The sequence below is a fragment of the Notechis scutatus genome, chromosome 1, assembly GCF_049901735.1.
Source record: "Notechis scutatus isolate UNSWTSFEM ecotype Mainland chromosome 1, rNotScu1.2, whole genome shotgun sequence".
In the NCBI taxonomy this organism is placed as follows: Eukaryota; Metazoa; Chordata; class Lepidosauria; order Squamata; family Elapidae; genus Notechis; species Notechis scutatus.
Window position 1 is genome coordinate 74112606 of NC_142009.1, and position 16147 is coordinate 74128752.

At 39.3% G+C, this 16147-nt stretch overlaps 1 protein-coding gene across 3 annotated transcripts; it reads right to left on the reverse strand.

Annotated features, from left to right (window-relative positions):
- Nucleotides 1-2764: 2764 nt before the first annotated feature.
- Nucleotides 2765-15603, reverse strand: NTPCR (nucleoside-triphosphatase, cancer-related). Of its 3 annotated transcripts, none has more exons than XM_026669442.2 (5): nucleotides 15469-15603; nucleotides 10567-10729; nucleotides 9744-9840; nucleotides 6512-6721; nucleotides 2765-3789 (listed from the first exon to the last, which is right to left on the reverse strand). In XM_026669442.2, exons 1-5 carry the CDS (start codon nucleotides 15500-15502, stop codon nucleotides 3721-3723), a joined length of 573 nt encoding a protein of 190 aa, XP_026525227.1. In that variant the 5' UTR covers nucleotides 15503-15603; the 3' UTR covers nucleotides 2765-3720. The 3 variants fall into 3 exon arrangements, with proteins under 3 accessions (XP_026525227.1, XP_087824042.1, XP_026525228.1); XM_087967916.1 differs by having other exon boundaries at nucleotides 6484-6721; XM_026669443.2 differs by lacking the exon at nucleotides 6512-6721 and having other exon boundaries at nucleotides 15469-15593.
- Between the last annotated feature and the right edge of the window lie 544 nt (nucleotides 15604-16147).

The following is a 16147-nucleotide window of genomic DNA, read 5'->3' on the forward strand; positions in this document are numbered from 1 at the left end:
CACCCAATAAGCAGAGTAAGCTGGCAGTAAAATTGCAAGGCCCAGTCATATGATGTCTTGATTAGCGATCGGGGTGACTTGCTTAATGACCACTGTGGGATTGAGGTCATGGTCATGTGATGCCTCACTTAACAACTATGTAGTTTAGCAACAGAGTAGCCACTTAAACAAAGACTTCTTGTACTCAGAGTAATAACACTTGTTAGGAATTTAAGTAGGGCTTGCCAGACAGGCTGTGATGGAATATAGTAGACTGGATTCCCACAAGGAAGAAGGTTACAGAGACAGGTCAGTTCAGATATATTGTGTGGGAGAGAAAAGAAGGTGAACGCAGCCTCTCCACAATAGTTCTGAGTATATGATAGATAGAGATAGCAGAGTGCTTCACTTTGGGAAGATTCTGCTTATAGGGTTTGGAAAAAGAACTCGGTTTGAAAGAAACACTGCATGTTCATTTGGGGGCCTGACACATGCTAACTCTTACATGTTTGGCCATGGAAAGGTGGCTTCCCTTGCCACACCATCAATATACATCTCTGCAAGTTAGAAAGCCATGTTGGGTCATGTACAGAAAAGGAGACAGAAAATCTGATTGTTTTAAAACTTCAGGTGGACTGAGACTCGAAAATGGATAATTATTCCCCATAACCTCTCATTAAAATTTGGAACCTAAAAGAAATGTTTAAATATCCAGAAAGGAAATGGGGGAAATTTTTGCTTTAGAAGCTTTTTATGGAAATAAATATATAGCCAGGAACTGTATCAAATTTATTGCTGTTGTTGCTGTTTGTTAAGTCCATTGTCTCTAGGAAATTGGATGTGAACTCAGCTTTTTTCACTTTTCATGCTAAGCATGAGGATATAATATAGTCCTTAACCTATTCTCATAATTTACATAATATGGACTGGAATATTGGCAAGCCTCATCTTTAGATCAAGAAGTGTGTTCACGTGTAGCAGACCAGTGCCATTGAGTGGTTTGCGCAAGCCCTAATCTTTTATTTTGGAATTGTTCTTTTCAATTCATTTGAAAACAACTATTTTACCATGAATTGGAGAGCTCTGTAATTTATCTTCAGCATAGACCCAATACAATTTGAGCAGACACTTTTCTTTTGGACACTTTTGATCTTGAATTATGCATTGGTTCTTTCTTGATGATTCTTGAATTATATAAGAAGCCAAATATAAAATATTCCATTATAATTAATAGGTATAATATTAGTAATTACAAACCTTGCAGATAGATCACAGGGGCTGGAGACCAGTCATACAAGATACCCGCTCCACGGCTGTATTTCTTGCATAACGAAGTTTTTGATCCTTCTCAAATTCAGATCAATAACCTATTAAGCTAATTCTGTTTATTAGATCTCGCCATATGACAGTGTGGGCATTTCAATTATTGTTTCTCTATTTCTTATGTCTGAGAGGCATGTTTTTTGGGATGATGGTATCATCTTTAAATGGCCTCTGAATGCTACATGAAACAGCTGCACTGCAGAAAATAGCTTACTGAACCAGTAGCAAGGAAGGAGGCTCAACAGAAACAAGTCATTGCCCTATAAGATATTTTTATGACAAGTGGTCACTTGCAGTGAGTATGAACATTCTCCACCTTATATAAGAGGATGAAGGAGAATAAACTCAAGACTTTCTGACACTTCTTTTAAGATATAAGAACTTAGAAACTCTAGTATTGACAGGCAAAAGCTCCATAATAATTGCAGAAAGATAGTTTCTACTACCGGTAGTACATCTAGGCATTTTCCTGAAGAAAATCTTTTACATTTACTTGGTTGGCCAGAAAGTCAGGCAATAGCTCTATCTCTTCCTTCTCTCCATATGGGGTCCAGAGTATTTTTTTTTTAAATTGTAGGACAGTTGAGATGTTCCTACCTGATACGTTTGAGACTGAAAAGGGAGCAACCATTTCACATATGTTCTCTATGTTGCTTATAGAATGGATGGATGGATCGATGGACGGATGATGTGTGTGCATATGCGTGCACATATATGAAAAGGGAGAGAGACAGAGACAGAGAGAGATGGAGATGATAGAGCAAGCCTGGGAATTTAACTTTTCTATCCATCTTTATTAAAGCTTCTCCAGACATCTGTCAGTGAAATGAAAGGTTGGGCTTGGTGGCATCAAATAGATTAACACTTTAGTATAGTATACGTTTCTTTGCCAAGCTACTAGCCTTTTGTAACTATGCAGCTCCCCACCATAGATATTTGTAGTGGTGTGAACAGAAGTTCACACATTTCCAAATATTCAGAGTTCAAAAAGGTTTAGGGATCTCAGCTGTAGCCTCATGGAAGAAAAAAAAATTCACCTAATGGATTTTTGTTATCGTAGACTAACTACATCTGCTATCTAAATAAATAGCTTTGAAAACAATGTGCGATTCTACATTCCTTTGACTAAAGAATGCTTTAATTGAACATATGTTACATTTCACATTCCAAAAGAAAAGCGGCTGAGTATCTTTACATTTTTTTGCTGGCGCCAAAAAAAACATTGCAACGTATGAAAACATGTGCACCTGGCTGGGAATTTAGCTTTCATGATATGCTAAACTGATTAAATGGTAAACAATTTGCCTGAACACCATTCAGAGGTCTTGTGGGATGCATGTTGTGTCACAGTAATTTATAACTTCTTTATTAACAAAAAAAAGGTGCAAACGAAATTAAAACAATGTTACATGTTACTGAACACAACAACAATTTAACTTGGTGCATCAAATGTCAAGCTGAATTAGAGAAATAAAAATTTATTCACAAGAGAAATACGTTCCATGAAAAAATAAATAGCTAGGAAATATTTGATAAATGTTTAGAAGTTAAGAGCTGAATGAATGAACAAACAAATGAAGGGATAAAGGGATTTTGGAAAATCTGATTTCACCAACATCATAAAATCATTTTTTTTAAAAAAAATAACCCCAAAATAACACTAGATAGATACATGTAAGCATCTTGTTTCCAGTCTTCTAGTCATCTTTAACTTTATTTTCAGAGGCAACTCTCTAATCTAACATGATTGATTCCTGAGATCCCTAAACACCGGTGAAAAGTGTTTTTTAAACTGTGTAAAAGCTAATAACTAGTAATCAAAATGCTTTAGCTATGCCCTTGACAAATTTCTAAAAGAGCTCAGTTTTGTAAATTAAAGAAAATTCATTGGCATTTGAGAAATCTCCCTTTTTCTAGTTTTCCATGCCTACCCCTTTTTTAACTTATAGTAATCCTGAAAAAATGTTCAATGCATAATGGGTATATACTGCATAAGACCCTGGGTGAGGGAAAGAGAGTGGAAGAATAGAAGTTAAGACTTTGGCAAGTCTTTACATCATGGGAAAGTCCACCTTCTATAATGTAGTGCTATAAGTGAAAAAAATATCTGATCAGACTGAACCACAGCATATTGTTCAAACATTTTCAGTATTAACATCAGTTAAAAAAGGTATCAATTTAAAGACCGGATTCTCAGTATTATGATGAAGCTAATCATTGTGGTGGTGAATGTGTAGCTGTGTTTGTGTATTGTGCATTTATTTTCCTATTAATTCTGATTCGGAAATCAACTTCCGAAAACACATGTGAAACAAGAAACACCAACACCAGGCTATTCCAAGTTAATTAAGTTGTAGATATTAATGAAAATAATGTCAAACTATAATCAGCAGAAGATGGGATGCAAAGTCAAACATCTCATTTTAGGCAGTTCTGCACAGCTGTCACAACTTCTTGCAAAATGTCATCTCGATTCTCTCTCGTAATCTAAAATTTAAAAAAAGAAGAAGAATACACTTAAAATATGGGTTAATATCAGTTTTCATTTATTCGAAGTAGCCAAAATGCACTGCATTAAAGTAGTCCCTAATTATAACAAGAACAAATGAAGAATTGTCCAATTATCAGATAGTTATTGTTTTTAATTATAATGTACAAAGAATTCCTTTATTACCACATTAGGAAGGAACAGTCCTTTGGATTCTGACTTTTTCCCCCCTAAAATTATTTGCTTTCAACTGATAAAGAACCCATGCAGATTAAGTAGGTTGTGCACAGTACTGCAGATGTAAACATACATAGACATTCAGAGAAATAGATTGCATATCACTAAAACAACAAAAGTATACAAGATTTATGTACTGGATGTCATGGTTTTAGTATAAACGCGGGGCTCTGAAAAGAACCTGTGCCCCCCCAAAATATTTCCAAAGTGTGAAACAATTTGTAGCCCAGATATTTACACTGAAAGTAATACGTTCCAGTATTCCAAGAATGCTGGAGTTAAATTAGGAGTTAAATTAGACAAATGGGGGAGGAAATGGAATCAGGATGGGCAACAGAATCAGCCTGTGGACTCACTCAGGGCGTTGTTTTTGTGGGGTATCTGAAAAAGAGAAGGAATGAGGTGGGAAAAAAAGAAACGGGACTATAAATCTATAGTCCTTGAAGCTTGTATCAAAATAAATTGGCCTAAATGAATCAAGAACATCTTGGTCATTTTCCTGCATTGATTTTATGTCTGGTACCTCTGGTTTGATGAGATTTCATTTAAAAGAATGTGACATTTTGTTTTAGGAGCTAGAAACAAAGAAACATGAGACTGACTTAAGTTGACCAAGAGTGAAAATGGCTCACAACTCACCGCACCGAATAAGATAACAAGTTATAAAATAGAACATTTATTTATTTATTTGATTTGTCAATCGCTTACAAGGTAATAGATATAAGTATAAATATGAGTAAGAATACAGGAAATAGGTACGAATAATTGGGGACAATAGGACAGGGACGGTAGGCACGATGGTGCACTTATGCACGCCCCTTAAAACTTAAAATATGCCATCAAAACCTAAAAACTTCAACTCCTAAGGCCTGGTGCTGGCTCCCAATAGCATTTCTCCCACCCCCATTTCCTTGGGAAATTTTTTGAAAAAAAGAGGTTAAAAAAGTATATTCTTTACTAGGGCTATTTCAAAAAAGGATTTGTAGTAAGCACCTTGAAAAGCAAGGTCCCAGCACCCTTCTGCATGATCCTGAACAGAGGTATCACTATGAAAATAAAGTTAAATACTCAACTGAAGACTTGAGCCTGGGGAATAAAAAGTGTAATTAAAGAACAGCAGGGAGGCCCTGTGATCCTGTTCAGCCCAAGCCATGTCTTTTGAACACATTTTCAAAGCACAGGCAGGCCTATTCATGACACTTTTATCTTTTCCTCCAATAGAGGTGGTTTCAATAACCAGCACTCCAGTGGTGCAGGCGGCAAAGAGATTCTCCAGGGCACACATGGAGTCATAGGCAAGCTTTGTCAATAATTCATTACCTGCGGAACTTAGTTAAAAGTTCACCAGAATAAGCAATGTTACTAAATATTAAATTCACTACCTTTACCTCAGATTCCATTCAGATAAATGTGGGGCAAGACAACTTGATTTGTTAGTCACTGGAATGGCCACTGAAGTTGTGTTTTGCATTTTCCAGATATTTGGAATCTAACCATATGGTAACTCAGAGGTGGTATGCAAATATTTTTACTACCGGTTCTGTGGGTGTGGCTAGGTGGGAGTGCCTAGGTGGGTGTGTCCATGTGATTGAGTGGGCATGGCTTTTTTTTTGCACCCACCCCCCCATGTGCCCCTTTTTGCCTCCTGGGCGAAGCAGTAAGACAGAGAGGGGCATCCCGGAACAGCTGATCGTCGGAACAGCTGATCATCAGGAGGGGGAAAAAAAGAAATATTGGTTCAGCCAAACCAGTAGCTGTTTTTTTACTACCAGTTCAGCCAAACAGTAGCATTTTTTACTACTGGTTCAGCTGATTCGGGCCGAACCGGTAGAATACCACTACTGTGATAATTGTTTGAGTTAATAGTATTAATATTGCAAATAACAAATATAAAACACCATGATATATTCATAAATGAAACCCATTATTAACATTAGGCTGTAGCACAACTACTGGCAAGAGTGTTAGTGATAATGAAATGCTTACTATTTTTTTTTTTTTTTGCTAAAATGTCTCCATATTCTCTATAACGTATTTGTTTTCCCTCTCCTGAGCTTGTCATAATATTAGGAAAGTCCCTTGACTATTGCTGTTTATCTGGGAAATTTCTGAAGTCACATTTTACAGTACCACATTTAGAAGCATCTCAGAGAAAGTTGTGTTTAGACTTTTGAAAATGGAATGGTATATAAGCTCAATGAATGAATCTATTTGCAGCCATTTAATATAAATATTTTGACTGCTTTATATGTTCTAATCTAGGTAAAGGGGAGGTGAACTTTAAACTTCATATCTGAGGATGGTTGCAGCTGAAGCCCAAGCATGAGAGTTAAAAGAAATCCACCACAGAATAAACTTTATTTCCAGTAGAAGCGAGCACCTGTTTTTTCAAAGGGAACTGTTCCAAATAGATGTTAAATAAGATGTCAGACCATTGCATGCCAATAAAAACAGACCTTCTCAGTGGATCTGTCTGTGACTTACACTGAAGACTTTCACCTCTTTTCTATTTCTGATCTCTTCCACAAGTCTCAAAGGCTTCCCTTTAGGCACTGGGATTGTTCCAAGTATCACAGTCCCGGATCCATTCAAAATTTGTTGGACAGCTTGAATAAATGTCTGGCTGAAGAGCTCCATTTTACCAACCTCATCAATAATGCATACCTTTTTCACTGAACTGCTGTCAAAATCAGTCTATGAGAAAAATACGGATGGTATAAAAACACTTAGGGGAAAATGCAAAATATTTTTACATGACCTAAATCACAATTGATATGAGGGATACATTATCTGATGCCTCCTGATCCTTGGGCTCCAGCTCAAAGGCAGCAGGGCAAAAGAAAGTTTTCAATGAGAGCGGCAGGACAAAACATCAGGTTATCTACTCTGACCTCTAAGAGAAAAAAAATAATTCAAGATAACAGTTTCTCACAAAAACATTTTACACTACAGTCGTACGTTTTGAAAGGCCATCAGCCCAATAAAAGGGCAGTGTAATGACCAAGTTCTATATTCAAAATTTACCCTTGGCTCTGTGACTAAGGTCGGGTAAGAGTGGCCTGTGTGTCACATAACCACATTTCCTGCAGTTCTACTTATTATGCACATTGGTAAGGAATTTTTGGAGGGGCTGTTCTTCAACATCTGGAGATCACAGGTTCCTATTTCTGTAAGTGTCTATTATTTTTTTTAAAAACCACAGAGAATCATAGGATTGGAAGGGACCGCAAAGGTCTTCTAGTTCAAAATTGTGAGAGGTCTCAGCCCTGATTTGGAGGTTACCCTGCAAATCGTGGGTACTTGAGTCCCCAGGAGACTAGGCAGTCATATACTGCCTATCTGCCAGTTGGTCTGGCTGCCTGTCATCTTCAGGAGGCAAAGTTTGAGGGGTGGCTCTGTATTCAGCCATCCTGGAATCTCTCACTGCCTTGTGAAACTGTTTGTCTATGCCTTTTTGTCTACGCCTGGTCTGTCTACTCAGCCCTAGAGGATCTCTTAGGGGCTAGAGCCCTGGCTCTAATCCTAGCTGCTGCCTCCAGACCAGCAGACCTGGGTTTAGGAGATCCCTTTACAGCCTTCTCTCTACCCTGCTGAGGAACTGACAATTCTTGATCAGCTCCCTTGGTGGCCATCTTTGAGCCCGCCAAAAATAACTGTCACTTGACAGGGGTAGAGAAAGGGAGAAAGAAGTAAAAATAAAATAAAATAAAATAAAAAATATTCAGCCTAAGCTGTCAGCTACAGCCACAGTAGCTGTCCACCACTTCAGGAGGCTAGTGCGACCCAAAGTGGTGAGCTCAGCCCAGCTCTGCAATTCAAAAGCCGAGTCAAGGAAAAAAAAGTTGAAAAAACGGCTGCCTCTTTGAATTGCAGCAAGCCCTGACAGGTCAGAGGCTTGCGAGCCTGGCGCTGGCTGCACCGCAATTATCAGGCAGACTCAAGCATCTCGCAGCTGCCACGGTGCTCTGGGGACTGGATGGGGGGTCAGGATTTAATCCCGATGGCCAGAACCCCCCCCCCAAGGGACAATCCTGGAGACGAACTGCAAGATTGTCCCCAAACTAAATAAATGGCTGCTGCCGCCGAAAAGGGACAGAAGCACTTAGCGGCAGCTGCGGCTCGTCCCAGGCAAGGGAAAGTGGATTGGGAGGAGGCGAGTTAAATAAGACGCTGACTCCCGCCCCAGTCCGGGCCACACGGGCTCTCAGGGTCACCTCCACTCAAGTTTTGGCAGAAAACAAAACAAAAACCAGTCCACCAGCAAGGAAAGTCAAGAAATTAAAATAACAAGCAAAAAAAAGCGAACCAGAAAAAAGGCGCGAAAAAATGAAAGTGCTAAACCGGCAAGCCGGCTAGCTGTCAAACCTGATCTAAGCCTCTCTGCGAAAAAAAGCTTAATCCAGGGGTGAATATTCTTCTACAATCCTAACTATTCAGAGCCCTTAAAGGGTGGTCTGAACACGCTGAGACCAAGTGAAGAACTGGGGACCGTTACCGGGGGGGTGTCCTCGGTTTTTCAACTTGGTCTGCAGAGCTAGGAGACTAGAGACTACCCATCCATCCTGGATTCTCCCTTCGGCTCAGTGGAAAAGCTAATGGAAAATCAATTGGTTTTATGCCTTGCTGAATTGTCCCCTCACCCTCTCTCTATATATATCCCTCTTTATATGTAAAGCTAAAGTTAATGAAGGAGTACAAGAACTGTTACCACAACCGTTAAAAGATAAGAAAAGAGAATGTGAACTACAGCATAGTCCTGAAAAAGGAGGAAGCATGAGAAAAAGGCACAAAGTAATCTGGCTTTGATTCTGGCATAAGCAGAGGGAAATGTTACCAAGCTTTCATAATTCTGTTGTTTTTCCCTACAACAACAGAGTTGCAGTAGTTCCTGTGGTGTCTCTTTCTTGAACTGACCTGCCTTGAAGAGCTGACACTTTAAGAAAAATCTACCTCATTCTGAGACGTGTTTTTTCACAAAAAAAAAAAAAAAAAACCTCCCCCCCCCTGACCCATTCTGGGACTTCATGAACATAACCTTGTGTTTTTCTTTGCAACAAGAAAGAAGAAGTCTGTCACTGCTGCTTTCTGGGACTTTTTTCAACTTCTCCATTTAGGTCACTTCTGTAGAACTTAAAGTGTTTCCAAAATATGAACCAAAACCAATGCTGTTTTGCTTTTCAAAAACAGCCAAAATTATCAAAGTGTTGCTATCAAGCTGGACTCAAATACTTAGATATTATCAAGAGGTGTTCATATTTGAGGTTCAAATAATTTGGAAGTAGTCTGAGCTACATTTAAAGTATTTATCTATGACAAGACAGTAAACTATATAACTGGAGTACTATTTGCCTCAATATTTGTAAACCTGCATTGGAAATATCAGCTGCTAAAGGCTAACCAAGGGCCATACTGGCACATGTTTTTTGTAATGTATCTTACTTGATCTTGTTATGTCTCTTGCGTTACCGTGAGAGATTCAAGGAAATGAACATGTTCATGTACAAGCCCTTATATTCCTGATCACAAAGTTCTTCTGTCAGTGAATAAACATTCACAAATGTGTGAAATGAAAACCTCCAAGAATAAGCATGATCACGCTATTTTGAGAGACCACTTTTCACGTGCAAATTTAAAGCCTCATAAAATACAGCCTATGCATTTTCATGAAAACGTATACATTATTCAAGAAAACATACAGTTCTACTATGTAACTTACGTTTCTCAACAAAGGAAGAGCCAACTGTTCAAATGAAGCTAGATCTACAACATATTGGCCAACGCGATATTCATGCCTTGCTGCTGAATGACCAGAGCTATATAAAGAAAATACACACAGCCAAATATTTATCTGACCAACTATAGAGAATCAAAACTATGAGCAAATCAAAAGCCGTATATGTTTCAAAAACAGTAATGATCTTCAGGGGAAAAATAGACAATAAAACAATGTGGGATATATTTACATGTATGGTTTTAATTTTGTTAGTATTAGAGCCTCCAATCTGGTTGCCATGCCTCTTCTCCTTCTAATGTTTCCTCACCTTTCTTAAATGATCCAGATGGCTGCTAACATCCCAATCTATGTAATAAAATATAAAAACAGAGCCACAAAATGCTGTTTGAAGGAGCAAATGGTATTCAGAGAGATAATGGCCTTGAGATGATAGAGCAGAATGGAGACTGCCTACTGTTCTCTAAAATGTTCTAAACACATAATTTTTAATTGAGACTATTTGGCTAATTTCTTCAGTCATTAGCCCTGCACATTATTTTGGGGTGGTGCTAAATATATCTCTCCTACATATCACAAAAGTTACACAGTATTCAGTTATGGGCTAATTTTTCATCCATAAGTTAAGACCAACTTAGATATTAGCATAATGGTCACTACATGATAATTCGAAAATCTTACCTGCCATTTCAGAAATTTCTGCTCTTCATGTTTGTGAACTATAATGACATTACATAAGCGTTCCACTGAGGGTTCTGTTTTTTTTTTTTTTTAAAGTGCCAGAAAATATATTTTAAAAGTTCATTACCCAACTCTAGATAAAATTCCTCTTCTTCCATTCAGAGTGACAACATCAAAACCTGTTCTCTGGCCACGTTCTCTCACTTCCTCTGTGTAAAATCCATCAATGGGGATACCAGATGATTTCAAAATTTCAGCAGCTTTCCGAATCAATGTTGTTTTTCCAATTCCTACAGCAAAAAGCATCTTAAGCCTCACTTTCAATAGTATTTATATAAAACAAAGCAAATATTATTTTAGGACTATTTGAATCTTTGTTTTTACCTGGCTAATTCAGTGTGGTCATTCATACTGTAAATCTTTTCCTCTCCTAATGCCAAAAAATGTGCACCCCATTCACATAACAGAGTTAAATTTGTTGGGGTGGGGGCAATATGTCATGTGAACAGGAAAACTGGAATACCTGATTAATTTTAAGAGGGTTGATTATAGTCCTTAAGATCTTTGAACTATTGTCCAAACAGCTTATTGGGATAGTTAATTAATCTTTCCCCTATTTGAAACAGAAACACTACAAAAATTGGGTCTCTACAAACATCCCTTCTCTGGAGTTAGTTTGGTTTTTACTTCCCCACCCAGGCTTACTATCTGTGTATATGTGTATGAAAAACAGCAGGGACTTATGTCACCACAATTTCTCTGGCAAAAAAACAAAGAATTGGGAAAGGAAGTTAAAGTCACCAACTAGAAAGAGACAATATCACTCAGTTATTCCGATTTATTTCAGGCCATGGAGGTGAGTAATTTATCAGAGAAAGGGGGATCAGATATATCATACAAATCATGCAGTCATAAGAGTAGAAGATCCAACTGGCTTTCTCTTCTCAAAATAACTCTCAAGTCTCTCGAATGCCTCCACTAATTTTCTGTAGCTGGTAGTAATTAGGACTACCAGATCTGCTCTGCAAAACTCCAGATGACAGGTTGATTGCAGCGAAGAACTGGAGTTTTCTGTATCTTTTTGTTGACATCTTGCAGGTCAGAACTGAAACCCTAGTACTTATTTCCTATCGCTATAGGCTTTGTTCTTGGTTCCCTCTAAATCCCTCTCCAAACAGTTCCTTTTTCAGGGAAATTATAAGAGCCTTCTAGTTCCTTTATCTTAATCCCTTACTCTACTCAGAAGACCAAACTTGAGTTGATTCTTTAGCAGCCAGAGTATACCAGACAATACCAGGCAGCAGGCTTAAAAAGAACCCCAGCCTCCAGATAGTAACTTGTCCATGTAGGAATGTGAAATGGGAGTTAACTCTCTCTCCCCACTTGTCAACTCAAGAGAAAAGCACTTTTCCTCTAAAACTGTATTGAGAACAGTTGTGTTTGCTGCCAGCAAATGCCATTCTCACCCCGATTTTCCCAAGGAAAAATAGGCAGAATCATTAGAGTTCACATTTGAAGCCCTGCAGGTACAATGTGCCTTGGAGATGCCAAACCCCTAATTTATAGGAGCCAAGCAAATATGTGTAATTGGATTAATCATATCTTTTCCCTGCTTATTCACAGATATGTCCTGCTTTATTCCTTTCCTATTTTGAGTTTTATCCTACCTTTTTCCCAGGAACTCAAAGCACGGAGATATATTATATATATAACCTTGCAAAGTGGATGGTGGGGAAGAATAGCTAGCCCAATTTTCCTCATGAAGCTGGATTTGAATACAGGCCTCCTTAGCCCTAGTCCAACACTTTAATTCCTATGTCAAAATATACCTGTTCCAGATTACAAGTTACTCAAAATAGGGACTTGTACATGAATAAATAAACACATGATGATGGCAGATCCTATATTACGGGAGCATACGGGAGCTTTCCTCTTTTGCATCAATGAAGGGTGTGTAGTTAATACTGGAAACTGGAGACCCACTGTCACATTTGAGCCTCTCTGCAAGCAGAGAACTGTATACTGAACAGAAACAGTATACTGAAGAGAAATCCACTGCCATTTTGGCCAGGCATTTCCATGCATCCATTTCTGAAGTCCAGCAAGAGAAACAAAACAAAAAGAGTCATCAAACTATATGTACCAACAACAACTCCCAAAACAAAACAAAAAAGCAGATTACCCATATCAATAAGGAAACTTCAATCCAAAAAGAGATCACTCTGGCGGAAAAACAAATCTGGTCACGTTGCCAATTTCAAAAACCAATACAAAAATCTATGCCACCAGATAAAGACCGAATGCACCAATTATCACATTAAACAAGAGGAAAACCTTCTAAGCACCAATTCCACCCGCGCTTTTTACAATTTTGTAAACAACAAACTAAAAGACTCAAGGTCCATCCCTCCCTTGATAGGACCTGATGGTAAAGACTGCAACGACGACACCATTAAAGCCAACATCTTTAACACATTCTTGGCTCAGTATTTGTAAACAGCAATGGATCATGCCCAATATTTCCTAGCCGTACCACAGATAACAACAATGATCTAATACATATCGATTTCACAGAAGACAATGTTGAAAAAGCAATACGCAACCTAAAACCATCTCTATCTATTGGACCGGATGGAATATGTGCCTACTTCTTAAGAAAGCTATCCACTGCCATAGCCAAACCTCTAAGCATAATCTTTGAAAAATCTTTCAGAACCAGCTCCTTGCCTAACCTATGGTCACAAGCCACAGTCATCCCCATCTTCAAAAAGGGAGACCCAAGCCTAGTTGAAAACTACAGGCCAATCTCCTTATGCTGCGTCACCTGTAAAGTCATGGAATCAATTATTAACCAATCCATCATCCTTCACTTAGAGACAAATAACCTACTCTCCAATAAACAATTTGGTTTCAGGAAAAACTATCCTGTAATCTGCAACTCTTACACTGCAAAAACATATGGACGACACAACTCGACCAGGGCAAAACAATAGACGCAATCTACATAGACTTCTGTAAAGCCTTTGATTCAGTGGTACACGACAAACTACTCCTAAAAATAAAATCCTATGGTATCTCTGGACAACTGAATAACTGGATAGAAGCATTCCTGTCAAACAGACAACAAATGGTCAAAATCGGGAGCGTCCTATCAAATCCAGTACCTGTCAATAGTGGTGTTCCCCAAGGCAGTGTTCTAGGACCAACTCTCTTCATACTCTACATAAACGACCTCTGTGATCATATTAAGAGCAATTGCGTTCTCTTCGCTGATGATGTAAAGCTGTTCAATACCACAGACAATACTGCTACCCTACAAAAAGATCTTGACTATGTATCCGAATGGTCAAACAAATGGCAACTTCAAATCTCAACAAATAAATGCTCTGTCTTACATATTGGCAAAAAAATCAGAAAATAAAATACAAGCTGAATAGTCGAGATCTTGTTGATGACCCAAGCTCTGTAAAGGACCTTGGAATACTCACCTCTAATGATCTAAGTGCTAGAGCACACTGCAACTACATAGCCAAAAAGGCATTAAGAGTTGTTAACCTAATCCTACGTAGCTTTTTCTCTGGTAATATCACACTACTAACCAGAGCATACAAAATATTTGCTAGACCAATACTCGAATACAGTTCATCAGTCTGGAACCCACACTACGTATCTGATATTAGCACAATTGAGAAAGTCCAGAAATATTTCACAAGAAGAGTTCTCCACTCCTCTACTCGCTGTAGAATACCTTATGCCACCAGACTTGAAATTCTAGAACTAGAAAACCTTGAATTACGCCGTCTTCGGTCTGACTTAAGCATGGTATACAAAATCATACATTGCAATGTCCTACCTGTCAATGAATACTTCAGCTTCAACCATAACAACACAAGAGCACACAATAGATACAAACTCAAAGTAAACCGCACCAAACTTGATTGCAGGAAATACGACTTCAGCAATAGAGTGGTCAATGTCTGGAATACTCTACCCGACTCTGTAGTTTCTTCCCCAAACCCCAAAAACTTTAACCTTAGACTGTCTACTATTGACCTCACCCCTTTCCTAAGAGGTCTGTAGGGGCGTGCATAAAGCGCACCAACGTGCCTACCGTCCCTGTCCTATTGTTTCTCTTATTCTTTTATTTTTCTTATATGTAACCATTTCATGTATTCACAACTATGTATACATTTATACTTATTATCTTGTAAACAATTGGCAAATCAAATAAATAAATAAATAAATAAATCTTCCAGAGAATTTTGCTGTTGCTATCTCTGTCAAGTCCTTCTCCAGAGAGAATTAAGAAGGAATTTCCTCTTAATTTCCACTTCCTATGAACGCTACCCAATAAAAGCTTGTTTTTATTAATATAATCTCCACTCCAAGCCAAGCTGCCGTCATCCTGTATAATCCTATCAATATAGAGAGAGTATAGACGACTGGTTCTATAGTTTACAACTGAAAGCTTTCAGGAATCTATTCCAGGGACAAATGATCCGTAAGTAACTAAGAAGAAATGGCGCTGTGGGCCCACCATGTAAATCTCATTCACTCCAAAAATAAGTTCCACGGCGTTTCCGTCGTTGGGGGAGGTGGGGCATAAATTGGGCGTCACACCGCGGTCTGATCTACAAAAGCGCCTCGGTCTGATCAGCGCGGCTCGCAATCGTATCGGGAGCAAAAACTGCTGTGTGCAAAGGGACAAACTGATCCTCCGATGCACATTTTAACTCGGAAGAAACACCCCGCTCTCTCTCTCCACCCACCCATAGCCGGAAATAAGGCGCTGCGAAAGCCAATCTGCAAGTGTCTCTCTCGGCGGCTCTACTCCGGGATTCCACCCACACCCCGACTTGCTCCTGCACGGGTCGTCGCTGGCCGCGTGCCGAAGCAAAGCCCGGCGGCCCCAGAAAGGCCTCTCGTTCTCTCCCAGCTCCTCCCGCTACGGGCCGTGTGCTTGCCCGCTATTTCAGGCGTTCTCGCTTGGCGGAGAGAGAGAGAGAGAGAGAGGATGGGGGGGAGTTACCTGGGGGTCCCGTGAGAAAAACGTGCGTGGCCATGTTGGCCAGTCAGCCCGAGAAAGAGAGAGAGCCCAGCGTGGAGCGGGGGAGAAGACACTGGCCTTGATCCTCTCTCTCTCTTCCTCCAGCCGCTTGGGGGCGGAGAAGAAAAGCCGTGGTGCCGTTTTGTTTTGTTTTGTTTTGTTTTGTTTTGTTTTGTTTTGCCAGACTTTTCTGCCTTTTCCTTTTGCAATCTTTTCCCCTTTCGCGAGAGCAGTTTTTCCAGAGATCTGGAGTGCAAAGCGCCCTGCACGCTTCCTAAGGGACTAAATTCGGTTGGGACTGACTTCGGGGTCGCTGCTCCGCATGGAGTAGTGGTGTAGCCCTCGACAGTTCGTTTAGTGACCGCTCTAAGTTACAACTGCGCTGAAAAAAAAAGGTGACTTATGGCCATCTTTTACACACTTATGACCAGTTCAGCATTCCCCAGGGTCAGGTGGTCAAAATTCGGACACTTTGGCAACTGGCATGTGTTTAAGGACAGTTGCAGGACCCTTTTGCAACCTTCTGACAAGCAAAGTCAATGGGGAAGACAGATTCACTTCACAACCATGTTACTGACTGCAGTGATTCACTAAACAACTAAGGCCAAAAAAAAGTGTAAAATTGAGCAAAATTCACTTAACAAGTGTTTCACTTAGGAAC

What these genes read in the sequence shown, in the direction of transcription:
- NTPCR (XM_026669442.2), bottom strand. Translation starts at nt 15,502, where the DNA reads ATGGCCACGCACGTTTTTCTCACGGGACCCCCAG. An exon ending in TTTTCTCACGGGACCCCCAG is followed by an intron (nt 10,730 to 15,468) that starts GTAACTCCCCCC and finishes TTTTTGCTGTAG; the next exon opens with GAATTGGAAAAACAACATTG. An exon ending in CTCTTCCTTTGTTGAGAAAC is followed by an intron (nt 6,722 to 9,743) that starts GTAAGTTACATA and finishes TTTTTCTCATAG; the next exon opens with ACTGATTTTGACAGCAGTTC.